Here is a 15,297-nt window from a genome sequence, read left to right as displayed (position 1 = left end):
CATAAACAAAATGTTTCTCCCTCCAAATACGCTAAGGAGGGTTCAATTCACTTAAAATTTTTAAGAATTGTTCAAAATCACAGTAACAAGTAATGCTAATACAAATTTATTCAAACCTAACCCTTTTAACTTAACTGATTGCATTACAAAAGAATGAAGATCAAATTTAGAACTCTACAACCTAAATCACTAGCAACAGAATAGTATAACAGAGTCCCAAGTACCATTAATGACAGGAAAGAAATAATGGTGTAACACACTAAGGAGCAAAATAAGCCCGTGGATATTCTTCTGTAGTCTACTGGGTTTTGACTCACTATAGATTAACATGGCTATAAAAAGCTTCATCGTAAAACATTAAAAACAAAGATTTAGTAGCTGACAAAAACTGCAACTATGCAAAAGGAAGTAGACTTCTACATACCGTTAAGACTTCTTATGCATCTTATATCTAAATTTTTAAGCAGACTATCATCTCGTAGGTCCAAATCTTCTGGAATAGTCTGCAGTGCTAATCGTGCAAACAAAATATCAATCTAAAAATAAAACATAACATTCCTTACCAAAAAAACTATTTTTAAGACATTTCTATAAAAAATAAAACATTCTTCTGAAAGCCAGGATCTTCTCATGAACTACAAACATGACAATGCCCCCATTAAAATTTCAAGCTAATTCATATGATATACTTTAATCAGAGAGCTTTAAAAGATGGCAATGTGAAACAGTTGTAAAAATAAATATCTATTTATATTTTAATCATACTTAGTAAGTTTGATTTACAAGATGTGCTAAATGAATATAACAAGTTAAAGTTTTAAGTTTAAGGTGTCCAAATACAAGGCAAGTATTCTTATTACACTTGGTGCAGAAGTACATCTCAGTAACCAGGGAGCTCTGTATATATGAGAATTTAGATAACTGTATTATACTATGCCTTTCCAATTTAGTTTTGAGTAAAAAGAAACAAATACTGGGGGGGGGGGGGGGGGGTGGCGCAAGTCGAGAACATCATGGTACAGTGGAGTCCAGCTGCTCTGCAGTGCTGACTTGAGTCCTGGCTAAGCTGCTCCTGGTTCAGCTTCCTACTAATATGCTTGGTAGGCTGCAGATGGCCCAAGCGTTGGGCTCCCTGCCACCCACATGGAAGACCCAGATAGAGTTCCTGGCCCCTGGCTTGGGCCTGGCCCAGACATGGCTATTGCAGACATTTGGGGAGTCAACCAGTGGATAGAAAATCTCTGTGTGTCCCTCTCTGTGTGTCACTTTGCCTTTCAAATAAAGAAAGAAATTTTAAAATACACTGTGGGGAAAACACAGCCCTAAACCACTACAGTTCAGTCAATTTTGAAGGTCTATGGAATTCAACTGACAATTTTTTTTTTTTTTAAAGAAAGATGAGAGTGCAAAGAAACTTAGAACAAATTTCCTAATTATACCTGAAGGTATGATTTCAAAAACCTGATTGTGGTCACAAACAAGCCTTTTTAAGATCACTTTAAAAGGCAGTATTTTAAGGGGCTGGCACTGTGGCGTAGCAGGTAAAGCCTCCACCAGCAACATCAGCATCCCATAAGGATGCTGGTTCATGTACCAGCTGCTCCACTTCTGACCCAGCTCCCTGTTAATGGCCTGGGAAAAGCAGCAAATGATGGCTCAAGTGCTTGGGCCCCTGTACCAATATCAGAGACCCTAAGGATACTCCTGGCTCCTGGCTTTGGTCTGGCCCAGCCCTGGCCGTTGTGGCCATTTGGGGAGTGAGCCAGCAGAGGGAAGACCTCTCTCTCTCTCTCTGTAACTCTGCCTTTCAAATGAAAACAAACAAAAAAGAATCATCCATTGAACTCACCTCTATCCCATCAAAACAGAGTTTGATAACTGGTACAAATGCCTCTTCAACAGCCTGTAAGAAAGGTAAACATGTTTAGTGTCCTTGAAACTATGTATTAGGCCTCTACTAGCTTTAGTCTTTTTAAAATGGAAGTGAAACCTGAAATTGGTTAAATATAATTTAGCATCACGCCTGACACAAAAAGGCTCTCAGCAACAAGCTTTAAGACGTGGGCTCTCACATGATCGCAGCCAGATACTTGATACTTCTTTTGTCTGCCTCCACTTCCTAATCTGTGAGTGAGTTTACAGATTTATGATTTCAAGCTTGCTGGACAGAGTAAAATGCAAGCCCATGTTAATTAAGTGTTCAGAGGATCTGGCAAGCTACAAGAGTTTAATAAATGACAGCTACACTGTAAAATTAACTCAACTGACTATACGATTTATTTGTTAAGTTCTCCCCTTTCACTCCAAACATTTACGTACTCTTAAATCTTTTACTTCTTCTTGTAATTTCAACTTATCATAGAATGAGGTGAAAAAGTCACTTCGATCAACATGTCTTGGTGCAACACACAACGCATCAATATCGGCACCTAAAGATAAAAATCCCATCAACCACTAATTAATATTACAACAGAATTATTGTTCATCTTATGACAGCAGTATTTGATGGTGAGAATCTGTTTAACATTATACTGGTGAGCCTCTTAAAAGTGTTCCATTCCTTAATAAAAATTATCAGTCAATAGATGGAAAACACCAGTTGAAATGGATAGGGTATGTTTCTTTCTACAGAATCCTCTACTTATAATGGCCATTAAACCTGAGTCCAAATAAAGGACTTCTTTGGAAGAGAGGGATTATTTCTACTTAATGTCTTGATGTCAGTAGTCACAGCCATGCTCATTAGTCAAACAAAATTTTTTTTTCCTCTATGTATGCAAACCCATATGTGAGATGCAGAAAATAAACTTCAAGTAGTAACAAGAATCTAAAGAGACAGACCATGCTAAGACAGGTCATTATGTAGCACTTGATAGGAGGCCAGTATGGAGTATATGAAAGAACACAAAAAGGATTAAAATCATTAACTAGGATCATAAAAGGGAGAGATAAGTATGGAATCAGGTTCACATAGTTATTTTCCTGAAAGATGAGATGCTAAGGCATTACCCTAAAGGCTGTTTATTTAGTATTATTTATGAAGAGGAGAAGAGTATATCAAAAGCAATTACACTACTACTACCGAGGATAGAGTAATGGGAAACGGGGAGGTATGGGTATCAAAACAGAGAACAGTTTTCTGGTAAATACTCTAGAGATTTATCTATCCATCAATTTATTTGAAAGGCACAGTGACAGAAAGGAAGAGGCAGAGAGAGTGATCTTCCACCTGCGGGTTCATTCCCTAAAGAACCCCAACAGCTGGGGCTGGGCTGGGCGGAAGTCAGTAGCCCAGAACTCTATCCGGGTCTTGCATGTAAGTGGCAAGAACTCGAGCAGTCATCTGCTGCTTCCCAGGCACATCAGCAGGGAGCCAGATCAGAAGTGGAACAGCCAGGACTTGACTGAGCACACCAAGTGGGATGAGGGTGCCCCAAGCAGAGGCTTAACCAGCTGTGCCACAACACCTGGCCCGTGGCGAACATGTTCCATCCCTAAGAGGTCAGTGCCTAATGGTTAGGGAACAGCCTCAGACTGCCTGAGCACTGCAGCTTCTACCAGCGGATGGTGAGGAGAAACTGCTTATGCTTAACTGTCCCTTACAAATTCCTCACTATTAGTTACTGTGAGGAATAAATAAGATAATGAAAAATAAGAGCTTATCTCAGAGCCCAGTAAAAGAATACTTTGGTATAACATTTTGATTGTGTTTCCATTTGCATAAAGGAAATAACTACACTCAAAAATAAGAGAAAATTCATAGTGATTATCAATGGTCATGGACATACATTTTTGTTGCTTGTTTTCTTCTTGGCTGTATTTTACAATTTGCCTATAACAAACGTGTGAGGAAAAGAAAATCCACAAAGTTTTCTTATGAGCTTTAATTCACCTTTGTTCTATTTCCAAATAATCTTTTTTAGGAAAGATTTAAAAAGTGATATAAAGAAAGCAACACTGTCTAAAAGAAACCTTCAATGGGAAAAATGTTCTATATCTGCACTTCCCAAAGCAGTGGCCAGTAGCTGTAGGTAGCTATTCAGCAGTCAAAACGCAGCTACTTCTAAGAAACTCATTTTAAATTTTACTTAACTTTTAATTCTTCACTGGACAATAAAGGTATAGAAGGCATCGTATTTTGTATCTTTTTCTTAACAAATTTACACTCTTTGAAGTACTATCTCTTTCATGCAAATCTAAGACATATGATACACAAGTAACTAAGATGGATCTAATACTATAACTTCAGGAAATAAAAAAAGATTCCCTTCAACATTAAATTTTACAAATTTACCTTTTGTATGTACTCCTAATCTGTAAGATCCGAATGTAAAAATTTTTCCTCCAACGTTTTCAATCACAGATTGCGGAAGATTCTATTGAAACATAAAATGGTTATTTTGCCAGCGGAGCACAAGGGATAACTTCAAATGATACTGTCCTTTAAAAACAACAACAAGGCAACACAAAAAGCCCAACTAAGATTATAGTGCAAATTTATATACAGTATTCAAGCTCAATAAGCTCTAAGGAAACAGTACAATTTAATTTGAAATTAAAGCAATTTTCAACTTTTAGTGTTCTTTGTTGAAGGCTCATACTATTTTAGAATTTTCTCACATTTCTGGAAACTGCTATCAAGACGACTGTGGTAACTCCTTCTCTTCCCCCCGACAGCCCCTAAAATATTACACATTCTTCTTAGATCTGTAGTTCTAAACTAGAGATTGATTTGGCATCGTCAAGTGATATCTGTCACACTGGGAGGAGAGGCAGTGAACCGAGTGGGTAAAGGATGCTGGTTAACAACCTACAAGGCACAGGATAAGCCCTAACAAGTAAGAATTACCAGATCCAAAAATACCAATTGTGCCAATGTCAAGAAATCCTATATTAGACTTTAAAACTAAACAATTTAGTAAGAAATTCTCTCCATAGAAGATCAAAATTTGTGAAGCACAATCTCTTTATCCCCATTTTCCAATCACCTTGCAGCCAATAGCGCAGTGCAAACTTTAACAGGAATGAGCATAATCTGTCAATCCCAACAATTTTTCTTACTCTCAGGGGGGAAAAAAAAGGAAAAACTGTCAAGAATTACAAGTGCAAGTACCTGAAACGGAACTGTCAACGGGGCAGCACTCTCGTCTCACAACAACGAAATGAAAAATCAAGCTTTGTCTACTTGACATCCACTAACAAAACTCGGTTTTCTATACAGAGCGAACACCAAGTTCAAACAATGATTTAAATAGTTAGGCTTACACATCCTCTGCTCAGCTAAAATCATTTCCTTTCCAAAAAATTCCTTTCCATCAAAAATTCTAATAAAAAACATGTGGTTCATAAAGTCAATTACAGAATATCCTAGTTGCTCAGGTTTCAGTCAGTTGTTTGAACAATATACACGTTGTTTTAAGCAAGCGATTTTTATAAATTTGGCTAAAACCAAAAGGTTTTTAACTTTCCTGTTATGCGGATACCCTCTCTTGGCACCCCATGAGGTTTTCTTCTACCCTTGGTTCTCTTTGTCTCAGTTGTTCAGTTGTGTTAGAGAGTAAATACACATTCTGTACCACTCTGGAAAAATTGTCACTATTTATGGTGTTTGCAAAAGTAGGTCAAATAAACTCCACATACAGAAAACATTTCCTTCACCAGAAGCCCAGCCAAGGATGCAGGAGTTGTTTCTGTAAGTATTCAGAATGAAGTACTAGGAACTCAGAGAATGTTCTTATGAAAAACTAAACAAAGATATTCAATGTGAGCGTCTAATACTTAAAAACCTAAATGGGGTTCACTGCAGGATTCCTTAAAGAGCAGCAGGATTCTCAGGCAAGTATACATTTTTAGGGGACCTTTTCAGGGTAATATCTGCTATTTCTGTGAAGAGTATACAGGCAGTTTATTACTAGTGAGTTTCAGTTCTGAAATACTACAACAAAAAGTTCTTACGATGAGTACTAAACTCAGTTCAGTTTTTCTTGCTGTCAAAATAAGTAAAATATAGTATCTGTTATCAACAGTCTAAAATGATTACATGTTAAAGACTCCAAATCCAGTCAAATCAGAGCTGATGCCACGTAAGGTAACTGCCATATATATCTTATCAGCTGGCTATAGATGGCAAATTATTTCATATACAAAAAAGTTACCTTACCTTACTTTCACTGATTTCTCGTATCCACTCTTTAACCAGGTTATTTAATTTTCCCAAAATTAAAATCCTGTTGATAAAGCAATTACCAATCAAGTATCAAGTTGATTATTACTCCACATTGTTAAACTGATTAAATGAAAAATGTGTTTAACAGGTGGTTCATAAAATCTAAGTTTTTAAGTGATCAGAAGCACAGTATTTAATTAGTCAGCTTGTAAGGCCTGTTACTCTGGGTACAGCATTCACCGTTCCCCTGACAATTCTGTACGGTAATAATCAAAAGCATCAAAAATCAAACTTAAGAGGCTTTAGAACTCTATGTAGAAAAAAGTAAAGGTTTATCCCCCGGCTGGAACATACATACAAATCTGGGAGAATAACGCAGAACTTTTATTTGAGTAGAAAAGGCCTCAAAATAAGTTAATTTCCACATTATTAAAATCATAAATTAAAAAGTATATACACAAACATACATCTATCTATTTACCTGCGCTGCAGCTCCTCCTCCTCTTCAAAAACCCCAAAGGGCTTCAGGGTCTCAACCAGTTTCTGTGTGAGTATGCAGTCGGTCTCCTTGGGGGCTGCTAAGCTGATGGGAGAAGTAATGCCATAGTGCTTCTGCGGCGGCTGTGTTTGTTGTGATCCCTGCGTTGTAACTGGACTAAAAATGGAATTGGATATAATTACTGCCCCCCAATCTAATTTCAAACAACCAGCATGGCCAGAAAACTACTTTAGTAAAATGCAATTCTAAGCAGTTGGTTCCCTGCCATACACCCCAAATTTTTATTTTCAAAAAACATTTTCTTAAAAGTAACAAAAAGCAGGACACAGCACTGCAGTACAACCAGTCAAGCCACTGTTTCCAACACCAGCGACCCATGTTGGAGTGATGACTTGAGTCCCAGCAATTCCACTTTATTTTTTTTTAAAGATTTATTTTATTTATTTGAAAGAATTACAGAGAGAGGCAGCAACTCAGAGAGAGGGGTCTTCCATCTGCTGGTTCACTCTCCAAATGGCTGCAACAGCCAGAGCTGAACTGATCCAAAGCCAGGAGCCAGCAGCTTCCTCTGGGTCTCCCACGTGGGTGCAAGGACCTAAGCACCTGGGCCATCCTCCGCTGCTTTCCAGGCGCATTAGCAGGGAGCTGGATCAGCAACGGAATAGTCGGGACTTGAACTGGCACCCATATGGGATGCCAGCACTGCAGGCCACGAGCTTTAACCAGCTGCGCCACAGCACCAGTCCCAGCAACTCCTCTTTAAACCAACCTTCCTACCAATGCATTCTGGAAGGCAGAAATGATGGCCCAAGTGTTTGGGCCCCTATCAGCATGGAGTTCAGAGCTTTGACCTGGCCCAGCCCTAGCTTATGGACTTGAGCATATGGTGAGTGAACCAGCAGAGAGGAGACCTGTTTATCTCTCTTTCCAATAAAATAATTTTTTTAAGGTTCTATTTATTTTATTTGAGAGAGTTACAGACAGTGAGAGGAAAAGACAGAAAGGTCTTCCTTCCGTTGGTTCTCTCCCCAAATGGCTGCAACGGCTGGAGCTGTGCCAATCGGAAGCCAGGAGCCAAGTGCTTCTTCTGGGTCTCCCACATGGGTGCAGGGGCCCAAGGACTTGGGCCATCTTCTACTGCTTTCTCAGGCCATAGCAGAGAGCTGGATTGGAAGTGGAGCAGCTGGGACTAGAACCGGCGCCCATATGGGATGCCAGCACTGCAGGCGGAGGATTAAGCTACTGTGCCACTGGGGCGGCCCCCAAATAATTTTCTAAGAAGATATTTGTGCTTCCTATAAAAATGGTTGCCAAAAACAAGAATGGCTTTCAGGTGCCTTCAATGTCCATAATGTCCCAAGTAAACATCAATCATTATGGTATGTTAAAGAAAGTCAAGTTTTTCCTTTTTAACAGCACAAATTAAGTAAGAGTAATAAAGCAATTCAAAGATCTTTGTTGCTGGGCTCTGCACTGTGGTGCAGCAGGTTAGGCAGCAGCCTGCAACAGAGGCTTCCATGAGTCTGGGCTGCGACATTTCCAGTCCAGCACTCTGCTAAAAGCGCCTGGGAAAGCAGCAAAAGACAGCCCCATTACTTGGGCCCTTGCAACACACAAGGGAGATTTGGCTGGAGTTCCAGACTCCTCACAGCCTGGCTTTGGGGACTTAATCAGTGGATGGAAGAGCTGTCTGTTTCTTTCCGTAACTCTGCCTTTCAAATAAATTAATCTTAAAAAAAAAAAATCGGGGGCCGGAGCTGTGGTGCAGCGGGCAAAGCTGCCACCTACAGTGCTGGCGGAAGACCCCCTTCCCCGCCTCTCCTTCTCGCTCCATGTAACTCTTTCAAATAAATAAATAAATATTTTTAAAAATTAAGAGTTGAGCCTTTAAAATATTAAAAAAGAAACTTTGTTGCCATTTTAACAAAAATATATACTCCAATATTGGGCAGTATGGAACACAAACTTCAGATGAGTAAGGATTCTTTACATACACAATCTATTGGAACACCATACACGAGATCTCGAATGCAAAGCTCTGCCTCCCATTCTTGAAAACTAATATTAGATATCTGCCCACTTTCTAGAAATATTTTTGTTATATTTAATTTTCTTCAGACATTATTCTCCTTGAGGAAACTTTTTTTTTTTTTTTTGACAGGCAGAGTGGACAGTGAGAGAGAAACAGAGAGAAAGGTTTCCTTTGCCGTGGGTTTACCCCCCAATGGCAGCTGTGGCCGGTGCACCACGCTGATCCGAAGCCAGGAGCTTCTCCTGGTCTCCCATGCGGGTGCAGGGTCCAAGCACTTGGGCCATCCTCCACTGCACTCCTGAGCCACAGCAGAGAGCTGCACTGCAAGAGGAGCAACCGGGACAGAATCCGGTGCCCCGATCAGGACTAGAACCCAGTGTGCCGGCACCACAGGCGGAAGATTAGCCTATTGAGCCGCGGCACCGACTTCCTTTAGGAAACTTCTACAACTCATACAAGACAGTAAGAAAAGAATAGTAGCGTTACAGTATTTTTGATTCAAAAACATTTTTTTCTGGCTTTTTTTTTTTTTAAAGATTTATCTATTTATTTGAAAGGCAAAGTTACAGAGAGGCAGAGGCAGAGGCAGAGAGAGAGGTCATCCATCAGCTGGTTCACTCCCCAAGTGGTGCAATGGGCAGAGCTATGCCCATCCAAAGCCAGGAGTCAGGAGCCTCTTCTGGGTCTCCCATGCGGGTGCAGGGGCCCATGCTCTTGGACCATCTTTCACTGCTTTCTCAGGCCACAGCAGAGAGCAGGATCGGAAGTGGAGCAGCCGGACTCATATGGATGCTGGCACTGCGCCACAGTGCAGACCCCTTCCAATTTTCAATATACGGAACACTGTGTTGGGGCCAGCACTGTGGCATAATGAATGAAGCCATCGCATGTGATGCTGTCATTCCAAATGAGTGCCAGTTCAAGTCCCTGCTGCTCCACTTCTGATCCAGCTCCCAGTTAATGCCCATGGTAAAGCAGCAAAATATGGACCAAGTACTTCAGCTCCTCCCATGTGAGAGACCTGTACAGAGTTCCAGGCTCCTGCTTAGGCCTGGTCCACACCTGGTTTGCTGTGGTCATCTGGGGAGTGAACCATCAAATGAAGGTTTCTTTCTCTCTCTTTCAAATAAATAAATCTTAAAAAAAAAAACAAAAAACAAAAAACAAAAAAAAAAACTCATGTTTTTCCTGAGCCATTAATTTACCTTAATCTCATGAATATGATTTGTATGTACATTTAGGATATTGCCAGCATTCCCAGAGTGAAACTGGTGGCCATCTTCTTTACAAAAATAAAAAAAGGATCTCCCAAAAGTGCATAGAAAATTATGGAAAAAAATAAACATAACTATGCCACGGGTTTCAAAATGTTTGCACCAAATAGAGTTTACCTTTTAATTCTATTTTCCACAAACTTTTTAAAAGTATTCTCACATTTTCACTGAACTATTTTTAGTGTCCAAGGTTCTTGCTGATTTCTGTATTTCCCTTTCCACCTTTCTCTAATGTAAACATCTTGCTACATATACAGATTGACTGAAGCACTCTTAGAAGTCTGCATCACTTCTGGATCAGGTAATATATTTATAAACACATACAGTACATAACCCGCCATCATAAGACAGTCAAACCCTCTGTGCCCCACCCTTTTTCTTCTCATGTGTAAAGTGTATTTTCAGAACTCTTCTCTCCATAGAATATGGAGCGATTCCTTTATACTTTCATCGAGGCAACACTTGCACAAGACAACACCCACCTTTCCTTGTAATCTTTAACAACATTCTATGTAACAATTCCAATCCCACTACAAGTTCTGGCTCTTGGACATCCTGGCTCAACTCCTTCCTTCTATTCTCTTTACACAGATCCACCATGCAAACAACTAGCAAGTTATCTCCCTAAAACTCTAAATTCTGGTAATGGCCGTCAAGATTTTGTCTACAAGGTCTGGTCTCAATTCAGAAGGAATGTAATAAACAGAGGAGGAGGCCTGATTTTACTTCTGCTACTAGTCAGACAACTCTGGTTTCACTTGTCACTAGTCATGTGACTCTTGGTAAGTTGTATATCTATGGATTTACCTTAGAATTTATTGCATCTCTACTCTAGATCACAGACTAAGAATTTTAAACTATAATATAATTGTAACAATAAAGAGCAGTTTGCAAGCATGGAAAGTTTTTGGTCCAGGACTTGAATCTAACTAGGATATTTAGTTCCTGAGAAAGAATAGTGACAGGAGCCAGCAGGTTAAACCAAAATCTACAATGCCAGCATTCCATGTGGCTGCTGGTTTGAGTCTCAGCTTCTCCACTTCCAATCCAGCTCGCTGCTCATGTGCCTGGGAAAGCAGTGGAAGATGGCTGCTCCCATGTGGGAGACTGGATGGCATTTCAGGCTCCTGGCTGACGGCTGGCTCAGCCCCAGCCTTTGTGACCGTATCAGGAATGAACCAGTGGAGGGAAGATCTCTTCCTCACTCTCTGTAATTCTGCCTCTCAAATAAGTAAATCTTTAAAAAAAAAAATGTAACATTTTTGTAAAATCAGTATATGACTGCTGGCTATTTATTTTGGGTAGATAATTTGTTTGAAAGTTTAGGCATCCAAGTTTACCAACATGTACGCTCTGCACTCACAAGTTGGGGTAGGGGTGGGCATGCTGCAAAACAACTTCATTAAAAGTGTCTGATATCTTTAAAAAAATCTTGGTATAAATATGAAATTAACTGAAATAGTACAAACTCCTACGATTTGTTAGCTAGTTTAGAAGCCATATACCCAAATAATCAAATTATGAATGTTTGCAAATAACAAGTCAATGAGGAAAAGATGGAATATTCAAATAATGTCAGCTATTACAGTAAAATTTAAATCATGCCATGATTTCCAAATATTTGAGAATTACAGAGGTAGTAAAAGCAAATGAGTATGGGGGCCAGCGTGAGCCCTGGCTACTCCACTTCTGATTCAGCTCCTTACTAATGAGCCTGAGAAACCCTGCACCCACATGGGAGACTTGGATGAAGCTCCTGGCTCCTGACTACAGATCTGACCAATGGACAGAAGATCTCTGTCTCTCCCTCTCTGTAACTCTCTCATATAAATAAAATCTTTTAAAAAAATCATGTGTTATGACAAAATGGATTTTATTACAGAATGCAAAGCTGGTTTAACTCTTGAAAATCAATGTTTACTGGCATACTAACAAAGTAAAAAAAAAAAAAAACCCTCTAACTGCCTTTCAAATAAACAAACAACCAAACCTTTAAAAAATGAGCACTATTTTCAGAACCATATTTAAGTAAGACACAAAACACAAAAGCCATGCACAAAAACATTTGCTTATATAAAAAGCTCTAACTTTTAATAGCAAAAATACATAAGGAAAAATAAAGCAAATAAAAGAAAAAATGTATTACCTAATGCCAAAACAGGTCTTAATACATTCAGAATTCTGAAATCACTAAAAAATAGTTTCACTGCAACTCAGGGAAACAAATTCAGACAATCAGATTGGAAAATGCAAAAATGACAAACATCTGGTAAAAACAAAATATTTATTATAAACTTCCAATGCTGGCCAAGGTGTAAGAAAATCAGCACTCTTTCTCTTACAATGGAAGTGAACCAGGTGCATCATTTAAAAAAGTAATCCAGCAATATTCAAAGTTAAAAATGCATACATCAATTTTAAAAGTTTATCTGTAGCATCTTCGCCTCCAGCAATCAACCTCACAAAAATGCTTGGACACCAGAGAAAGATGGCCCAAGTCCTTGGGCCCGACACTCACATGGGAGAGCCAGAGGAAGCACTTGGCTCCTGGCTTTGGACCCTCCCAGCTCCAGCCATTGCAGCTACTTGGGAAGTGAACCACCATATGAAGATATCTCTCTCTCTCTCTCTCTCTCTCATAACTCTGCCTTTCAGATAATAAATATTATTTTTAAAAAGAAAATTTAAAAATACAAGAAAAGAAGATTCCTTGAAGCTGGAAAGCATACTCTCTTTAATCGACAACACATTTTTTTTTTTTTGACAACACATTTTTAAAATATAAAAACTACATAAAAATACACATTTTTGGTCACTCCTGGGTTATAGGTAACACAGAATTAGAAAACAGGCCAGGGGCCAAGCACTGTGGCTTAGGGGGTAAAGCCACCACCTGCAGTGCTGGTATCCCATATGAGCACCAGTTCAAGTCCTGGCTGTTCCACTTCTGATCCAGCTCTCTGCTATGGCCTGGGAAAGGAGTGAAGGATGGCCTAAGTCCTTGCACCTCTGCATTTGTGTGGAAGACCTGGAAGAAGCTCCTGGCTCCAGGCTTTGGATCAACCCAGCTCCAGTTGTTGCGGCCATTTGGGGAGTGAACAAGTGGATTGAAGACCTACCTCTCTCTCTCTCTCTCTCTCTCTCTCTCTCTCTCTCTCCCTCCCTCCCTCCCTCCCTCTCTCTCTCCCTCTCTCCCTCTCTCTCTCTGTAACTCTACCTTTCAAATAATAAATAAATCATAAAAAAAGAAAACAGGCCAATACATGGGTCAACAATAAGCTTTAAATGAGCATAAGATTTAATGAGCAGTGTGTACCCCAGAGCTATCCACAGAAGAAAAGGGGGAAGGCAGCATGCTTGGGACCCACTCCATTCTCTCATGACCTGACAGTATCTGGAATGTGACCTTCACAATGGAAATAACACAAAAAGATACTCAAGGTTGCTCACTGTAATGTTAGATGCAACACAGTAAAACAAACTGGCAATCACCTAAAAGTCCATGAATAGAAGACACAGTAAGCGTGTGCTGGTTAATTACAGCACATGCTTCCTATGCCGTATGAAAAGAATTAAGTACATAGTAGACATAATAGAAAAGATGCCCAAAATGCACCAAATTAAAAAAAGCTGCAGAATATAATCATGGTACTAGCATTTACTGAAGTCAACATATTCCAAGTAGTGAGTCAAGCACTCTATATTATTCCCAACTGGTCCTAACAATTCTGCTATTTTATCTTACAGAAGAGAGGAGAAAACAGACTTGCCTAAGTTTACTGGGTCAAGACATGAACCTAGGTATTTGACTCCATGGCCTCTAATCACCACCTCTGTACATGTTTCATACATACAGAGGTACGGGCACCTCTGTACATACTTCACAATATGTAGCGTTACATTAAACTATTTGCATGTTATATTTATGTGTGATTAAAAACACCACCAAGTAGAATTGAGATGGAAGAATTTCATTTCATCTATTATAAATGTTTTCAATTTGTTAGATTACGTTTAAAGTAAATATTAATGATCAAACAAAAGTTGAAGATCAACTAGTTCTGCTATTCATTCACCAATAAATTCAGACAATGATAGTAAAACCCACCAACACTACAAAAAGTCCTGGGCAGCAGAAGCAACAAACAATTCCGCAATTAAAAATAGTAATTAGCCTTTGATTATTAGCTTAAAAAGTTTAAAATAGTGTTTTTATTAGTATAAAGAAGTAAAATAAACCAAAAATTGTAAGTGAATTTTTGAGTGCAATAGTCTGCAGTTAGAAATAGTAAATTCAGGGGCCGGCACTGTGGCATAGCAGGTAAAACCACCGCCTGCAGTACCAGCATCCCATACGGGCACCAGTTCGAGTCCTGGTTGCTCCACTTCCTGTCCGGCTCTCTACTTTTCCAGGAAAGCAGATCACCCAAATCCTTGGGCCCCTGCACCCACATGGGAGACCTGGAGGAAGCTCCTGGCTCCTGGCTTCGGATCGGCACAGCTCCAGCCATTGCAGCCAACTGGGGAGTGAATCAGTGGATAGAAAACCTCTCTCTGGGCAACTCTGACTTTCAAATAATTAAAATAAAAATCCTAAAAAAAACCAGTAAATTCAAAGCAAAGCATGGCAGAGAGAGAGAAAGAGAGGTCTTCCATCTGTTGATTCACTCCCCAACTGGCCGCAATGGCTGGAGCTGCACCAATCCAAAGCCAGGAGCCAGGAACTTCTTCCAGGTCTCCCACGTGGGTGCAGGGGCCCAAAGACTTGGGCCATCTTCTACTGCTTTCCCAGGCCATAGCAGAGCTGGATTGGAAGAGGAGCAGCCGGGACTAGAATCGGCACCCATATGGGATACCGGCGCTTCAGGCCAAGGCAGTAAACCGCTGCGCCACAGCACCAGCCCCCATAATTTTTCTAAAAGCACATTTTTGTCATCCAATTTATATTTATCTGAAAGTATAGTATTTATGGTATGCTCACATTCCCGCTGGTTCTACAACACTCCTGATTCCAGCTTCCTGCGAATGCCTACCCTTGAAGGCAGAAGGTGATGGTTCAAGTAGTTCAGTCTCTGCCACCCACATGGGAGAGTCAGACCAAGTTCTCGGTTCCTGGCTTCCACTTAGCCCAACACTTGCCAGTGCAGGCATCTGGGGAATAAATCAGTGGATGCAATAGGTGTGTGGGTGGGTGTTTGTCTGCTTACCTTTCAATAAATTTTTTTTAGTGTTAAAAAGTGTTTAAGTGGAGGATGGCCCAAGTGTTTGGACCCCTGCACCCGCACGGGAGACCAGGAGGAAGCACCTGGCTCCTGGCTTCGGATTG

The 15,297-nt window shown here is 40.0% G+C and overlaps 1 protein-coding gene across 13 annotated transcripts in view; it reads right to left on the bottom strand.

The window, feature by feature from the left end:
- The window catches only part of PAPOLA (poly(A) polymerase alpha), a 66,098-nt gene that overhangs the window by 39,470 nt on the left and 11,331 nt on the right, over positions 1–15,297 (bottom strand). For 12 of the 13 annotated variants that reach the window (XM_051835925.2, XM_051835928.2, XM_051835924.2 and 9 more), the window contains 6 exons: positions 6,648–6,821; positions 6,161–6,227; positions 4,295–4,376; positions 2,320–2,429; positions 1,850–1,903; positions 425–536 (listed from right to left, as the gene is read on the bottom strand). In XM_051835925.2, the coding sequence (XP_051691885.1) occupies positions 425–536; positions 1,850–1,903; positions 2,320–2,429; positions 4,295–4,376; positions 6,161–6,227; positions 6,648–6,821 (599 nt within the window). Of the gene's footprint in view, positions 1–424; positions 537–1,849; positions 1,904–2,319; positions 2,430–4,294; positions 4,442–6,160; positions 6,228–6,647; positions 6,822–15,297 lie in introns of all 13 variants that reach the window. The other variant, XM_070065626.1, reaches the window with a different exon arrangement.

This window comes from Oryctolagus cuniculus, chromosome 20, assembly GCF_964237555.1.
Source record: "Oryctolagus cuniculus chromosome 20, mOryCun1.1, whole genome shotgun sequence".
In the NCBI taxonomy this organism is placed as follows: domain Eukaryota; kingdom Metazoa; phylum Chordata; class Mammalia; order Lagomorpha; family Leporidae; genus Oryctolagus; species Oryctolagus cuniculus.
The sequence above is the reverse complement of the archived record's forward strand: the minus strand, read 5'-3'. Positions and strand labels throughout refer to the sequence as shown.